This window comes from Sarcophilus harrisii, chromosome 6 (genome assembly GCF_902635505.1).
Source record: "Sarcophilus harrisii chromosome 6, mSarHar1.11, whole genome shotgun sequence".
NCBI lineage: Eukaryota > Metazoa > Chordata > Mammalia > Dasyuromorphia > Dasyuridae > Sarcophilus > Sarcophilus harrisii.
In genome coordinates, this window is record NC_045431.1 from 76,603,400 (window position 1) to 76,619,977 (window position 16,578).

Sequence of the window (16,578 nt, forward strand, 5' to 3'; positions counted from 1 at the left end):
AATTCCATTTAAAAGGACATGCATATCCTGCTGTGCTCTCGCCTCTTTCATAAACACACATTTGGGGTAAACATTCCTGTAATGTCAAGCAATTAAACAGTCTTCCCCAATTAACGATTTTAGTCTTCCCCAATTAACAAAGAGAGTGGTAAATTACCTGTGCCTGGAAATGGCTTTTTATCCTAACTAACAAATGAATTCTTCCATCCTTCAGCATAAAAGAGACCCCTTAGAAGCACTTAATGCCGCCATTACAAAACCCCCTTTACGATGGCACGTTCATAAACATTTCCTATGATCAGAGAGTAAACAGTAGCCTTAGCAAGTTTAGACTCACTTGTTGAGCTGCGGGCACGGAGATGGCTTTGCGGTCCAGAAGGTTGAGAAGCTCAGCCAACAAAGAAGGTGAGATGGGACTAGGATGAGAAAGGAGAAAAAAATAAAAGGATTTCCATATTGGTTTTGCATCTATTTATTCCTTATCTTTCCTCTCTATCCTTTCCTCTCCCCCAGCGCGCATGCATGCGCGCACACACACACACACACACACACACACACACACAACTCTCCATTTTATTGATTTCAGTAACTGTGTACCAGGGGTGAAAATAAATAGGCCAACTGTTTTCCCTGCGTTTTTGTAGCTTCAAATGCAAGTTTTAGTGTGTAGAGCCGGTTTTTCTATATCTCCCTGCCTAACAATGACAGCTGTTTCCCAGAACTTGGACCATGGATTTCTCTCTCAACAACAAAGTGCTTGATTTAATTAGGCAAAAAAATAGAGGGGAAGTAAGTGTAAAATTCATGAACCTTTGACAAGAAAGGAAAACGGGCAGCAATTAAGTATTTTCAACTGCAACACTGGTTTGAAAACGATTTAATAATTTAAGGGGCTGAAAATTTTGTTGATATGGGTGCTCCCTTTGCCAATGTGGGCTGACCTTCTCCCATGACTTAGCAGACTCTGTGGGAGCTGCCGGGTTCGGAGAATTCAAACCTATGCCCACAACTTCCTATGGGCCAAGCTGGTGATAAGCCTCTCTATTCTTAATTAGCTGGTCCATGGGCAACAGACATGCAGTCAGCGCTTGGCCCTCTTTCTAGCTTGGCAGGTAGGACTTTCCAGAACCTGTATTTTGCTAGCATCATCTTCAAGAGCTCAGGTCCATCCTGCAGAGGAAGAGGAAGCACCAGGCAAGGTGGAGGTGACAATCTGAAGATTCTGCAGATGACTTTTTGGAAGCATTTGTTAGGTCAATAAACATTTGTTAAATGTCCACCATGCGCTACCATGTGAGGTTTTTTTCTTGTCTAATCTCATCTTTTTAGGCACAGTGCTATAAATATTGGGGCTACAAAGAAATTGGAAAGTACTTCAGGAAAGAAAAGCTAATAATGTCAACATGCTTTACATGCTTTAGATTATAACATTAGATTAATTTTAATATTATTATTTAAATTAAATGAGCTTAAGAACTAATAGCTATTTTGAGCCTTACCATGTCTGGGATCATGGGCTCAGATCTACAGCTAGATAGAGATCATTTAGTTTGACTAGCTTATTTTACAGATTTAGAAACTGAAGCCCATGAAGCCAAGTAATTTGCTTAAAGTCACAAGTCACAACAGGCCTAAGGGCCAACACTAATTCTTTGCTATTTCTGCCAAAGTAAAAAATTGTCACTTTAATACTGACATTCTTTTAATTAGTTTCACATTCATCTCATCAACCCTGTCATGGGTTCTAGGGCTTTAGTAATGTGATCTCAGGGAAGGAATATAATGAGTTACAGTAAAAACTTTGTACCTTTTATATAAACACTTAATTTAGTTTTGTTATGGAGTTAAGAATTCCTAAATAGGAAGGGCAACACAATACACTACTAATAACTTAGATACTTCTGAAGAATTCTAAAGTTTACAAAAAAAACTTCCTTCAGAATAACCCTACAAAACACACAGAAAATTTATTTCTATCCACATTTTAAAGACAAGGACACTGAAGTACAAACTAGTGAAATTGACTTATATGGTTACATAGGTAAGAAGAGTCAAACTTCATTAATTCGGACTATTAATCAAGACACTTCTTTGAGTGAGTCAAGAGTAGAATTACTGAATATTTTTAAAAGAACTGCTGTTTTCTCAGGACCCCAAATGGTAGACTAGAGAAAGCACTACAGTCAAGTTTTCCCAACATTCTTCTCCAAACGTTCTATAAGAAACAATCAGCAGGATGATTTCAGAGAGACCTGGAGAGACTGGCATGAACTGATGCTGAGCAAAATGGGCAGAACCAAGAGATCATTATACACAGCAACAACAAGATTATACGATTAATTCTGACAGATGTGTCTTTCTTCAACAATGAGATGATTCAGGCCAGTTCTAATGATCTTGTGATAAAGAGAGCCATCTATACCCAGAGAGAGGAGTGTGGGAATGGAGTGTGGATCACAACATAGCATTTTCATTCTTTCTCTTGTTGTTTGCTTGCATTTTATTTTCCCATTTTTTCTTTTTGATTTGATTTTTCTTATGCAGCAAGATAATTGTATAAATATGTATGCATATATTGGATTTAATACATATTTTAACATGTTTAACATATATTGGATTACTTGCTATGTAGGGGAGAGGAGAGGGGAAAGGGGAAGAAAATTGGAACACAAGGTTTTGCAAGGATTAATGTTGAAAAATTATCCATGCAAATCTTCTGAATATTAAAAAGCTTTAATAAAATAAAAAAATAAAAAAAATAAAACTTCCAATCAAATTCTGGAGCAGCAGAGCCAATAAAAGGTTAAGGCAAAACTTTTTTTTAGCCCAAGACAATGTAAGAGATTGGAAGGAAAGGAGTATGTAAGAGAGGAAACTGGTCTGGAGCCCATGTGCTGGCAATATCAGCTCCATAGGCCTTGGAAGTAGCAACAGCAGCAGCACTGGGAGCTCTTATCTCAGAGATAGTAAGGGGATCTGGCAAGTGATCAGAGAAAGATTACAGTGGGACCTCTGTATTAGGACTGGGTAGGAGTTGGCAATTCCATTGCATTACTTGCTTCTAGGTCACAATTTGAGGGTAGAAAGAAGCGCTTTAAATCCCAAGAGAGCATAAATACTTAGTGATTGCAAGGACCCAGGAGTCCTTTCTGGGTAAGGACAAGAACACAGACCAGGAGACCACTGACCAAACCTCTCCCCAAATCACACCATCTTGGAGGCACCAAAGTCTCCCAGCCTCCTCTCCCCCCCAAACTAGCTTTGGAAGCAGCAGAATAAAAAAGGTTTTGAAGTATTCCCTACCCCTACTTCAGGACAGAGCCCAACTAAAGTTCAAAGTCAATAAACAGGCTGAAAAAATAACCAAATGATAACAAAAGACTGACCATGAAGAGCTACTATGGTGAAAGGGAAGATTAAAGACACAAACTCAGAGATGTCAAAGCAGCTATGAGCAAAGTCTCAAAGAAAAAATGTGAACTGGACATAAGCCCAATAAGAATTACTCAAAGAGTTAAAAAGTGATTTTAAAAACTGAAAGAGAGTGGTAGAGGAAAAATTATGAAAAGAAATGAGAGTGATGCGAGAAAATTATGAAAAGAAAATTAACAGTTTGGTAAAAGAAGCATATAAAAATGCTGAAGAAAATAATACCTTGAAAAACAGAATTGTCCATATATTAAAAGATGTACAAAATTTCAATGATGAATTATATTGAAGAAGTAGAATTGATTAAATGAAAAAATACAAAAGCTCACTGAAGAAAATAATTCCTTAAAAATTAGAATCTTGATCAATGGAAGGTAATGACTCCACAAGACATCAAGAAACAAAACTAAATTAAAAGAATGAAAAAAATAGAAAAGCTGAAATATCACATCATGAAAAAACAAATGACTTGAAAAATAGATCAAGGAGAGCTACCCTACTTCCTGGCTGTGTGACCCCGGGCAAGTTCCTTGACCCCAATTCCCTCATCAAAAAACAAAAAAACAAAACAAAACAAAAATACTCCATCATTACATTGACAGAGGCCATGGCAATGAGTTGATCATATTGGGATGATCTAAAAAAAAGAATGAGAAAAAAGAATGCACAGGGAGAAGGGAAAAAGGAGAGGAAGAATGAGGAAAATTTTCTCACATAAAAGAGGCAAGCAAGGAACAAAGGAAAGTAGGGGAGGGCAGGCTATACTTGAACCTCATTCTCAAATGAACTGGTTTAAAGAGAAAACATCCAACCATAATATCTAACCACACATACACATAGACACTCCATTAAGTATAGAACTCTATCTTACCCATAGGGAAATAGAAAGGGAAGGGGGAAAAGGGTGTGTTTGTGTGTGTGTGTTCACATAAAAGAGGAGCCAATTTAAGAGAAGCAGTTATCAGATGCTAAGTGAAATGAGCAGAACCAGATCATTATACACTTCAACAATACTATATGAAGATAAATTCTGATGGAAGTGGATTTCTTCAGCAATGAGAAGATCCAATTCAGTTCCAAGTGATCAATGATGAACAGAACCAGCTACACCCAGAGAAGTAATACTGGGAAATGAATATGGACTACTTGCATTTTTGTTTTTCTTCCCAGGTTATTTTTAACTTTCTGAATCAGATTTTTCTTGTGCAATAAGAGAACTGTACAAATATGTACACATATATTGTATTTAGTACTTTAACATGTTTAACATGTATGGGACTACCTGCCATCTAGGGGAGGGAGTCGAGGGAGGGAAGGGAAAAATTGGAATAGAAGTGAGTGCAAGGGATAATTTTGCAAAGTTACCCAGGCATATGTTGTCAATAAAAAGCTATAATAATAATAAAAAAAAAAGAGAGACAGTGATCAAAAACAAAAGGGACAGGATAAAAAAAGAGAGAGAAAGATAAATATAAGAAATTATTTGAAGGGATGTGGGAAAATAGGGATACTAATACATTGGTGGTAGAGCTGTGAACTGGCCCAACTAATCTGGAGAATAATTTGGAATTATATTCAAAGAGCTAAAAAACTGTGCATATCTTTTTAGAAAATTTAAAAGAAAATTTGGGAGCAATTGGGGTTAAGTGACTTGCACACAGCTAATATGTGTCTGAGGCCGGATTTGAATTCAGATCCTTCTGACTCCAGGACCAGTGCTCCATTTGCTGTCCCACCTAGCTGCCCCTTTATTTTTATTTTTTGTGCATACCTTTTAAACCAGAAACACCCCTACTATACTGCAGAGACCAAAGAAAAAGAAAAAGGACCTATTTGTACAAAAATATTTATAACAACTTCTTCTGTGGTGGCAAAGAATTAGAAATTGAGGAGCTGTCCATCCATTCGGGAATGGCTAAACAAGTTAAAGTATATGATTATCATGGCATATGTGCTTTAAGAATGATGAGCAAAATGGCTTCAGAAAAAACTAGGGAAATGGATGTTAAGTGAAGTGAGCAGAACCAGAACACTGTACACACTAACGACAATATTGTAACGATGATCAATTATGCTGATTAGAGCAATGATTCAAGACAATTCCAAAGGACTCATGATGAAAAAATGCTATCTCTGAAGCACCTCTGAAGAAAGAATTGATGAACTCTGAGTTAAGACTGAAGCCAACTTGTTTCACTTCCTTTTTTTGGTCTTGCTTTTTTAGTTTTTGCAACACTGCTGATATGGAAACATTTTGCACGATTTCACATGTATGACTGATATTCTATTGCTTGCCTTCTCAATGAGTGGGGGAGGGATGAGAGAATGGGAAAGAATTTAGAATTCAAAATTTAAAAGGAAAAGAATGTTAAAAAATAAAATTTCAAAAAGAAATTTTGTTTCATTACTTTTTAAAAAGGAAGCAGCATGGAATAGTAGGTAGAGTCCCAAAGGCTTATACCGATTGGTTGATTAACACTTACTATTGAACTGTGAGCAAGTCACTTGGCCTCTGCCAAGTCTGTTCTCCACAATGGGAACTCCCCTGATTCATGATAAAAATCACATAGCTCAAGAAGACCAAAAAAATAGACTAACCCTAAGTTGCCCACTAAAACTTAGATGGGATATTCTCTAAACATATAAGAATTTTTGGTAACTAGCATATGCATGCAAATGAGGGTTTCTAAAATACCTGAAGGTAATTAAACTTTTATACTCTTAATTTAAACATTCTCCTTGATATCATATTTATAAATAAGTCACACAGAGTTTTCACAAGACATGACAAAAAATACACATCGTTTTTGCTTCTCTCCCAGTGATCACAAGATCCAAAGTGATGGAGTTGGACTTAACGAAGTTTGACTTACTCCCATCTTCGAGTGCTGTAAGATCTTGGTATAGTGGTTAATTCCAGATAGCTGAGAAGAAGCAGACCTCTTGTCTTTAAGCTGTTTGTTAAGCAAACAGTTCCAAGTGAAAGTGAGGGATGGAGGTGTGGATATTACTCAAATGGCATTTGCACATATCTTGTACCATGCTGACTAAATTGCAAGAAGAAGAGAAGTGTGGGTCTGAAAATTAACAAATTAGTCTTTTCATGCCTTGGGCCACTTCCCCCAAAATATAGAATTTTTCTTTGAAAAAGCAGACAACTAGAGAGCTATTTTCTGCAAAAGTACAATCATTATCTATTACCATAAATGGTCTGCTTCCCCTTCTTTGTGTCTATTGAGTACACTATTTTCTTTCTTTCTTTGCCTCAAATATAAAGAGCCAAAGATTGGATGGAGACGCATAAAAACATTAAATTAGATCAGAGTCAACCTTTTGTCTGAATGTCAGGAATTTCTAACATTTCATTTGCTATAAACTTCTTGAAACAGAGAAAGGCCATTATATGATTCTCTAGGCTAAAACTGAGCTACTGTAATAGGGAATAGCTGATTCAGTCTTCAGGGGGCAAAGGCTCTTTTCCAGAAAGGGAAAGGAAATAAAAAGGATTGAGTACTGACTGGTCACAGCAACATCCAATGGTGCTGAGTCAAGTCAAGTCAAATTATACAGTCAATAAGTATTTATGAAGGGCCCACTGTGTGAATGACCCCATGATAAACACTGAGGTTAGATTTACAGAAAATGAAAAAGATATGTGTCCTTTCTCTCCAGGAGCCTAAAATCTAAAGATTTTAAAAGAAGAAAGGGCAAAGACAAAAATATAGTCACGTCTTACTTAAAAGAAATCACAGTGAAAATTATTTGACTCATCATTCATCCTAAAGGACAGCATGGAACTGGGGGATGGGTGGGGATTCCGTGCCATCCTCTGGTCCCCGATGTACTTCTAGCTATAATACCCGACTGTGCTAATTCAACCCATGTCATGACTAAATTTAACCACAATCCCCACTTTGCCCATCAAAACAATGTTTGCTGAGTCTGGCAAACATACTCTAATGTGGACGCAGCCCATTAGTTAAATAAACGAACCATTAGGTTGGGAAAATAAAGGCCACCAGAAGCACAAGTTGGTAATTTGTTGATGTCAGATACTACTGTTTTCTGGACAATTAGAGTGCATGTTCCACTGTCCCTGGGGTTGGGATGAAACCACCAAAGCTAAGGATGGACCTGACTCTTCTCAATTTACCAATGTATTGCTTATTGGGCCCACCATGTGAGTCTACTGCAGTGTACTGTCCAGACATGACCAGACCAAAGGGTTTAGGAAATCGATGGTGTTCTCATCCACGCTACTGAAGATGCAACCTCTCTTTGTCTTTTCATTTTGTATGGTTCTTGCCATACCTGTTCACAAATCTTCCCTCAAGGATCCTTTTTAATATTCTGTGCACGCAAGGGATGCTATGGATTGCCCACCTGTTTTCTCTCCCTCCTCCCTTTCCTATCACATAGTCCTAGATTATGTTGTTTGACAACACCTGCTGCAGCTTCCTCATCCCATTTGTCTTTCCACTGCGCTCTGAGTGAAGGGGAACTTTCATTTTCATGAGGTTAAAGAATCCACAGCCATGCAGCATCTAGGGGAAACATCCAGTACAGAGATCTGATGCGGCACATGGTTTACTCAACAAGTTGCAGAATTTTCAGTGCAAGACCTATGCCTATGTCTGATTCCATCCTGGAATGTGTTCATGTCCTTCTGCAGTACCTGCCACTGTGGTGGAAACCAGAGTGGAATCAGAGCCAGGGACCTAGGTCTGAATCACTGGCTGCATGCGTGTGTCCTGGGGCAAGGAATTGGGCAGCACCCTCTGGCTGTTTGCAATGTCCTTTCTAGCTCTAAATTCTAATAGTCTGTGGCAGGACCCAGGATGCTGCTGTCTACCAGATGTAGAAGTGTGAGCAAGATGGTTTTCCAGCCATCTTGCTTTTCCAGTGGGGGACAGGGAAGGGAATGGGACTGGGGGAATGTTGGTGGGGCTTTATCAAGTAGCACTTGTATAGCATTTTAAGGTTGGGAAATATGATCCCATATGACAGATATGATCTCATCCTCACAATTACCCTAGAAGTTAGCTGCTTTTTGGAGGTACAGTTCCATTTTGTAGTATAAGGTAACTGAGACAGACACAGGTTAAGTGACTTGGCCAGAATCACATAGCTGGTAAACGTCTGTGTCAGGGGTTGGGCTCTGGATTTCAAAGCCGGTGTTCTATCTACTGCACCACTAACCTACTTTTTTCTTACTTAAAACTGGTGATGGTTCTGTCATTTAGTTGTGTGCGACTCTTGGTGACTCCATGGACTTGTCCAGGGGGTTGTTTCAGGGTGTTTTTTTTTCAGCAGAGATAACTGGAGTGATTTGCCATTTCCCTCTCCAATGTGTCCCTATTAAACAGAGGTTATATGACTTGCCCAGGTTTAGAATAAGGAAGTGTCTGAGATGGCATTTGAATTCAGATCTTCCTGGAGTCAGGAAGTCCTGCCAGAACAGGAATACTTAGATTTATCTATTGAATACCTATTGACCATGCCTTTGACATATTTCTAAAAAAATTATTATTTTATTTTTCTCCAGTTACATGCAAAACCACTTTTTACATTTGTTTTTTAAAACTTTTGGGTTCCAGATTCTCTCCCTTCCTTCTCTCCCATTGAGGGGGCATATGTAAAGTTATACAAAACATTTTCATAAAAGTCATGTTGCAAAAGAAAACATAGATCTCTCCTCTTTCCCTCCAAAATCCCCAAACAACCTCAAGAAAAATCAAGTTAAAAAAAAAAAAAAGGTTTGCTTAATGTGTATTCAGATACAATGAGTTCTTTCTCTGGGTTTGGACACATCGTAAATCCTTCAGAGTAGTCTTAGATCATTATATTGCAGAAAATGTCTCCATAGCATCTTGGTGCTCTCTCCTGAACATCTGGGTAGTACAAGGGGTGAGACTCAGAGTCAGGAAAAGCTGAACTCAAATCTAGCCTCAGATACTTATTGGCTGTGACTGTGCAACCTGCCTCAGTTTCCCCAAATGGGGATAAAATTGTACCTATGTCACAATAAAATGGGGATAATAAAAGCACCCAGCTTGAAGGGTTGTTGTGAGGATCCAATGAAGTTACATTTGTACCCTTTGTACAACAGCTTTGTAATAGGCTCTATAGAAATGCTTAGGCAGTTAGGGGGCCCACAGTGTACAGAGTATCGAAGAAGCAAATGGCAGACCATTTTCTTGGTATCTTCATCAAGAAGATGCCAAATGGGGTCATGACGAGTCACATGTGACTGAATAACAAAGAATAAATGCTCATTCCCTCCCTCCTGTAGCTTGCAGACTCCCCTGTCCTACCTTCACTCGCAGTGGAAGAACTTGCCCCCCCTACCTGATAGCGACAGTTTAGGTCTCCTGGACCATGCTCAGGACTAATACTCATTCACAGTTTGGCCTTGTTTTTTTTTTTTTTTTTTCTCTTATCCTTGTTATGTATATATCCTTGTTTTCTTATCCTTCTTATCCTTCCTTCCCATTCTGTAATAAGGAAGCCAGAAGATACATATGGGGGTGGGGGTGGGGAGGAAGAGTAATTCCAGGCATGGGGGGTGGCCAGAGAAAATGCCTGTAGAGGAGAGATGGAGTATCTTGTTTGTGGAACAGTCAGGAGGCCAGTGTGACTGGGCTGAAGAGTACATGTTAGGGAAGAAGGTATAAGAAGACCTGAAAGGTAGAGGAAGTGAAAAGAAGGGGAGGATATATTATAAAGGGCTTTGAATGCCAAACAGAGGATTTTGTATTTGATGCTGGAGGTGATAGGGAGCCACTGAAGTTCAGCAAATAGGGGGTAATATGGTTGGACCTATACTTTAGGAAATCACTTTAGTGGCTGGATAGAGGAAAGTGGGGAGAAACTTGTGGCAGGCAAAGCACCCAGGAAGCTTCTGTACTGACCAAGGCATGAGAGCCCACAGCAGGGTGTAGCAGTACTAGAAGAGAGAGGGAATATATAAGAGAGATGGTGCAAAGGTGAAGTTAATGGGCCTGGGTAAGAGACTGGATATACATGGGATGAGAAATAGTGTGGAGTCCAGGATGACAATAGAGAGTCCAGGGAACTGAGAGGATAGTAATTTGCTATTGATAATAACAGGGAAGTTAGGAGAGTTTAGGATAAGAGAGCATTAGTTCAGTATTGGATATGTGGAATTTAAGATGTCTACTGGTCATTCAACTGAAGAGGTCTGAAAGGCAACTGGGGATATGAGACTAAAGATCAGCAGAGAGATTAGGTCTGGAGAGATGGATTCGAGTCATCCGCCCAGAGATGGTAAATCCATGGGAACCAGATTTCAATGGGCTCAAGAATGGAATATTCTAGGCCTTGAGATGACAACCCCAACGGCGATGTTCTAGACCCAATATACTTGGGCTTCTACAAAGCACCTGACGATTGACAATAATAACAATATCCTTGTGGAAAAGATGGAGACAATTGGGCCGGATGATAGTACAGTTAACTGAACCAATGCAGACTGAGTGAGTGACTGGATACAAAGTGGTGATTAGGGAAGACAAACGTAAACATGGAAGAGGTCTAGGTCTCTCTTACAGAGTAATGGTTCTAATCTAAATTTCTGGAAGTAAAAGTAAGAAAGGATTAAAGATGGGAAAATGATTCTATGAAGGCTGAATCAAAGATAACTCCTGACATTCCTAATATTCTATGATTCTATCATTCCAGAGCTTGAAGCACCAGTATTAGGATCATGGCCTGCTGAGCTGGAAGAGGCCCTGAATGCAGGATCAAATCTTTCCTATCATCACTACCAGCTCAATCTTGCTTTAAAAAATAAATTGACACATTTTTGTCTTAACATAATAGATAAGCTTAAATCAACACACAAACATCAGCAATGGTATCCTAAACAAAGTACCATGCAAAAGAGTAATAGCAATGGGCAGTAAATGCAAATTTACATCTTTGTAATGAATTGTTTGCCTAAAAAAAGGAAGTTTAGTACTATGATACAATTAAAATATTAGTACGATTTAGTATTAATATTGACAATTCAGGATTTTCTTTGCCATTTAAGAGTATCTCCATTTACATAATTATTATATTATGTATTGTGCTCTTGGCTTTGCTTTCTTTAATCTAGGTTGCTTTAAGCAAACCTTTAATATTTCCTAGAATTCTTCAAATTTATCTTCCGAATTTTTTAATAGAAAAAATGCAAATAGTGATGCTGTAAATATTAGTACTGACTAGTACTGATAGGGCTTTTCTTCTTGGAAGATAACATCCTTGGACCATCAACACCATAGTTAGATTGTTGAGTCAAGGGAGATGAACCATTTTTTGGTAACTTTCCTCATTCTAACACTGAATTTTTCTATCTTTTATCATCCTTACAAACTTGGTTGGCTGTTTTAATTTGCACTTCTCTGTTAACAATTTTAAACACTTTTAGATAGTAGTGAATAATTTGTGCTCCTACTTTTTAATAAAATGCTACCTTCTGCTATTTTGGGGATAACAACTGCAGAAATGGGATACAGACTGGTTGGGATCAGTCTTTCTCCCAGCAATAGGATTTTTTAAGTTTAAATCAATCTTTGAAACAAGGTTTTTAGGATTCTCAAAGAGAACTAGATGCAGAAGAAAATGGACTCAATTTTAAAATATGTTATTTACGTGGGAAGGAAAAGCCCAATTAACTTGAGATATCTAATCAGAACTATTAAGAAGTATTTCAAAATGTGTATCTTTTGATTCTTAACAACATATTATCTTAAACAGTGGCATCATAACAAGTAAACTTTGGCCAATGTTTTTTTCTTCCTTTTTCTTTGCTCATTTATCTTATCTTTTGGATTTATAGAGTGTGTAGGTCAGACTTTTATCAGACAGATTTAATGCAAGTAAATAACTTAATGGACTAGGAAAACTTAGTCCATATATCTTTTAAAATGTTCTAATTGAATTGATTTCATTTGCACAAAAGCCCTTTTATAAAATCAAAGTTATTTTGCCTTTTATATTATTCTTTGTACCACGGCTGACTAAGAATTCACTTGTTCAGAGTTGTAAAATATATAACCTTTCATTCTTTTCTAATCTATTATTGAGTGACTCATATCCAGTTGGAATTTATTTAATGTATAATGCAGGTTTAAACTCATTTTCTGTTAGATTACTATCCATTCTCCCATCTGTTTTTGTTGACTAACGAGGTTCTTCCCTAAGAGTTTCTGCACAGATTATTGCATCTATTTCCTTTCAAATATTGCTTATCTACTCTATTCCAATAATGTTCTCCCTTCTTCCCCTTTTAATTCTGGTTATGGTACTTTTGATAATTATTGCTTTATCATATAATTTGAGACCTAATTATACTCAAATTTTTTCTCTCCCCTTCTTTTCCCTTGTGAAATTTATGGCTTTTTTGCTCCTTCAAATTAATTTTATTATTATTTTGTCTAATGTTACCTTGTATGTTTTGGGCATGGTAGTTGTACATTTAACTTGGGTAGTTTTGCCTTACTAAATTAGCCCAGCCCAACCATGAACACTAAATGCTTCTCCAATAATTTAGGGCTGCCTTTATTCTCATTAAAATAGCTTTGTGGTCATATTATATAAATTATATCTGTATCTTGTAAACATAGCTCCCAGATATTTAATTCATTTTGAGATTATTCTAAATATTTCCCTTTTAATCATTCCTGTTTTGTTTTTTTTAGTAATAGGAAGGTACAATGATAAGTTTTGTGGATTTATTTCATACCCTGATACTTGGCTTAAGTTATTTTTCATCTCAATTAACGTTGGTTAATTCTATAGAGACACCATAATATAGTAGATAGGTCCCCTAGAATTGGAGTCAGGCTCAAATTCCCCCTGAAATATTTGTTAGATGTATGACCTTCACTTTGTCTCTCTGCCTCAATTTTCTCCACTGTAAAAAGATGGGTTCTTGATGGTCTCTAGTGGCTATTGTAGTTCTATATCTATGATCTTATGATTTAGAGTTTTTAGGTTAACATATCACATTATCCACAAATAGACAACTTTGTTCCTCTTTCCTGATGTTTATTCATTTAATATATATATTTTTTCTTATCTCTAGAATTTCAAGTTATAAGTCAAATAATAATGATAGTATGCATCCTTATTTCACTCGATTTTAATAGAAAAATGTCCAGTGTTTCTTGTTATAACTAATGTTAATATCCTGAAAACAAAATCTAAGAGGAAATTATAAAGGTAAATCATTCAAAACAACTATGTAAAAATACACACACATACTAACATAAATATGACAGGCAATCTACTAAGGCACAATCACATCTTGTGCAAGTACTCTTCAAAAATTAAAAAAAATTAAATGGACATAATTATGTGAACAGATAGACAATGAGTGATCATGGATGGACCTTACTAATATTGCAAAAAAAAAAAAAATGACAACACTATTGAATTCACGAATTTAGTGCTTTCTAAATCAAACTACTATGGGAATACTTTATAAAAGTAGACAAGATAATGATATTCATTTGGAGGAACAAGAGATTTAGAATTTCAAGAGAAATAATAAAAAGAAGTAGGAGTGAAGGGAGGGTGAGAGAAAAGATAGCACTTCCAAGACCTCAAATTATACTATAAAGCAGTAACATATGAAAAGCAGATCACTAGTATAGTTAAGAATAAAAAATTGAATTAAATATTAGCGCTTGACAAATCCAAGAATATAAATTCCTTATTTTTTTTGATAAAAACTAAGGAGAAAACTGAAAAGCAATTTGGTAAAAATTAGGTTTAGATCAATACCTTATATTATAAACCAAAATAATATAAAAAAGAATGTGTCATCTAAATCTTCAATATTATACTATAAAAAATTAGGAGAGAATGAGATCAGATATATATTCAAGTATATCTAGGACTGAATTCTTAACAAATCATAGCTAAAAAAGAAAAATTTAATTGTGTGAAATCAAAAATCTTTGCCCAAACAAAAGTAATGAAACTAGACTAAAAAGTTAAACTGAAACTAGGGGGGAAAAAGTAAACTGAAACTGGGGAAAAATACCTGTTAAGAGGCCCGGTATTAATTGATCAATGATGGAAAGAATCAGCTACATCCAGAGAAGGAACCCAGGGAAATGAGTGTGAACTGTTTGCATTTTTGCTTTTCTTCCCAGTTTATTTTTACCTTCTGAATCCAATTCTTCCTGTGCAACAAGAGAACTGTTCAATTCTGCACACATCTATTGTATCTAGGATATACTGTGACATATTTAACATGTATAGGACTGCTTGCCATCTGAGGGAGGGGAAAAGTCAGAACAGAAGTGAGTGCTAGGGATAATGTTGTAAAAATTACCCATGCATATGTACTGTCAATAAAAAGTTATTAAAAAAAAAAAGAGGCCGGTATTCATGATATATAGGAAATTAAAATGTCTAAGACCAAGATCTATTCTCTAGTGAGTAAGAGGTAAAAGGAAATGAACAAATAGTTCTTGAATTACAAATTCTGAAAAGAAAAAAAAATGCAAATTACTATCATGAAAGATTGTTCCAAATTATACAGAAGAGGAATAATATTAATAATAATGCCCATAATAAGCATTTATATGGTGTTTTAAGATTTATATAAGATAACCTATTTTATATTTTAAAACAATTCTGAAGTTTAATCTCAAGCCTAGAAAATTGGCAAAAATAGTTTTAGTTAATGAAAATTAGGAACAGGTAATTTGGTGGGGCTTTGAAAATAAAAATACTGCATTATATTGTTAGGGGAAGTATGAATTGATCCAACCAATCTGAAAAACAATTTGGAATTATGCAAGAAGAATACCCTTATTTTTTGACCCAAAGGTCCCACTGCTAAGCATATTCCCCAAAGACAGAACAGTCCTTCCTACACTAAAATGTTTATAGCAGCACTTTTTACAATATTAAAACAGTGGAAACAAAAGAAATGCATTGGGGCTACATTGAATAAATTGTAGCACATTAATGTAATATATTAGAGAACCAGAAAAAATGGTGATCATGAAAATTATAGAGAAGGCTAGGAAGACTTAAAGGAACTGACATAAAATGATGTAGATTGAATCAAGAAACTAACAAATATGATGACTACATCAGAGATGAATAAAACAAAACAAAAAAAATGAAACTGAGCACTGTGGAATTTGGGACCCAAATAGTAGTACAAAAAATATACCTTCCTTCCTTCTTTGAAAAGGGAAACAATGGATATAGAACAATGGAAATGGACAGACTCAGTTGATATGCTGATTAATGTGGCTGAACTTTTTTGTGCCCCTTTGCTTTCTTTTATAGTCTATGTTGGCTAAGTAACAGAATACAAAGGGATAGATTTGAAGGTGAAGATGTTATAAACGACAAATTTTAATAAAAATAATTCTATGTCATAGTCTTAATTAAGAGAAATCCTTTTGATCATATTAAGGACAAGTCTTTTCATTAATATGCTTTTAAAATTTGTACCAATTTTGTACTATTTTCTTAAAGGCTTTTTTCCACTTATGAATAAAAATCATATGGATTCTTTGTGGTTCTGGCAATTAATTGAATTATTTTCCTCTTGTTGAATTGTCCCTACATTTCTGGTATAACTCCAACTTGGCCATAGTTGAATATTTCATTATTGAATATACTACTATAGTTTCTTTGCCAGCATTTCATTTAGCATTTTAGACTCAATACTCATTATTACTTTATCATTCCTTGTTTTAGAAATCAGGACCATAGTCATCTCAAAGAAAAAAATTTGGTAGGGTATATTATTTTTGTTTTTGAAAAGTTTATGTTACAGAAGGATTATTTTATTTAAATGTTAGAATTCTCTTGTAAATCTATGTGGTCTTGAAAAATTTCCCCCTGTTGAAGTTCACTTATGATCTGATTAAATTTTTATTCTAAGTTTAGGATATTTAGATTATTCCTAGTTATTGATTTGGTTGTTTGATAATTTCATCAATTTTTTAAATAAAGCCTTCTTTAGTGGAATCTTGTAAATTTTGGCCTGTTGTATTACTATTATCATTCTGTTAAACATATATTTTTGTTTGCTTGTTTTTCCTGGCTTAGCTTTTGATCCATTTGTGATTTTGGATGTCATTTTATATTATTTCTTTAAGTCTATGCCAT

General features: G+C 35.8%; 1 protein-coding gene across 2 annotated transcripts in view; it reads right to left on the reverse strand.

The window, feature by feature from the left end:
- The window catches only part of GATB (glutamyl-tRNA amidotransferase subunit B), a 104,283-nt gene that overhangs the window by 12,250 nt on the left and 75,455 nt on the right, over positions 1 to 16,578 (reverse strand). For both annotated transcript variants that reach the window (XM_031942869.1, XM_012552170.3), the window contains one exon: positions 338 to 416. In XM_031942869.1, the coding sequence (XP_031798729.1) occupies positions 338 to 416 (79 nt within the window). The remainder of the gene's footprint in view (positions 1 to 337; positions 417 to 16,578) is intronic.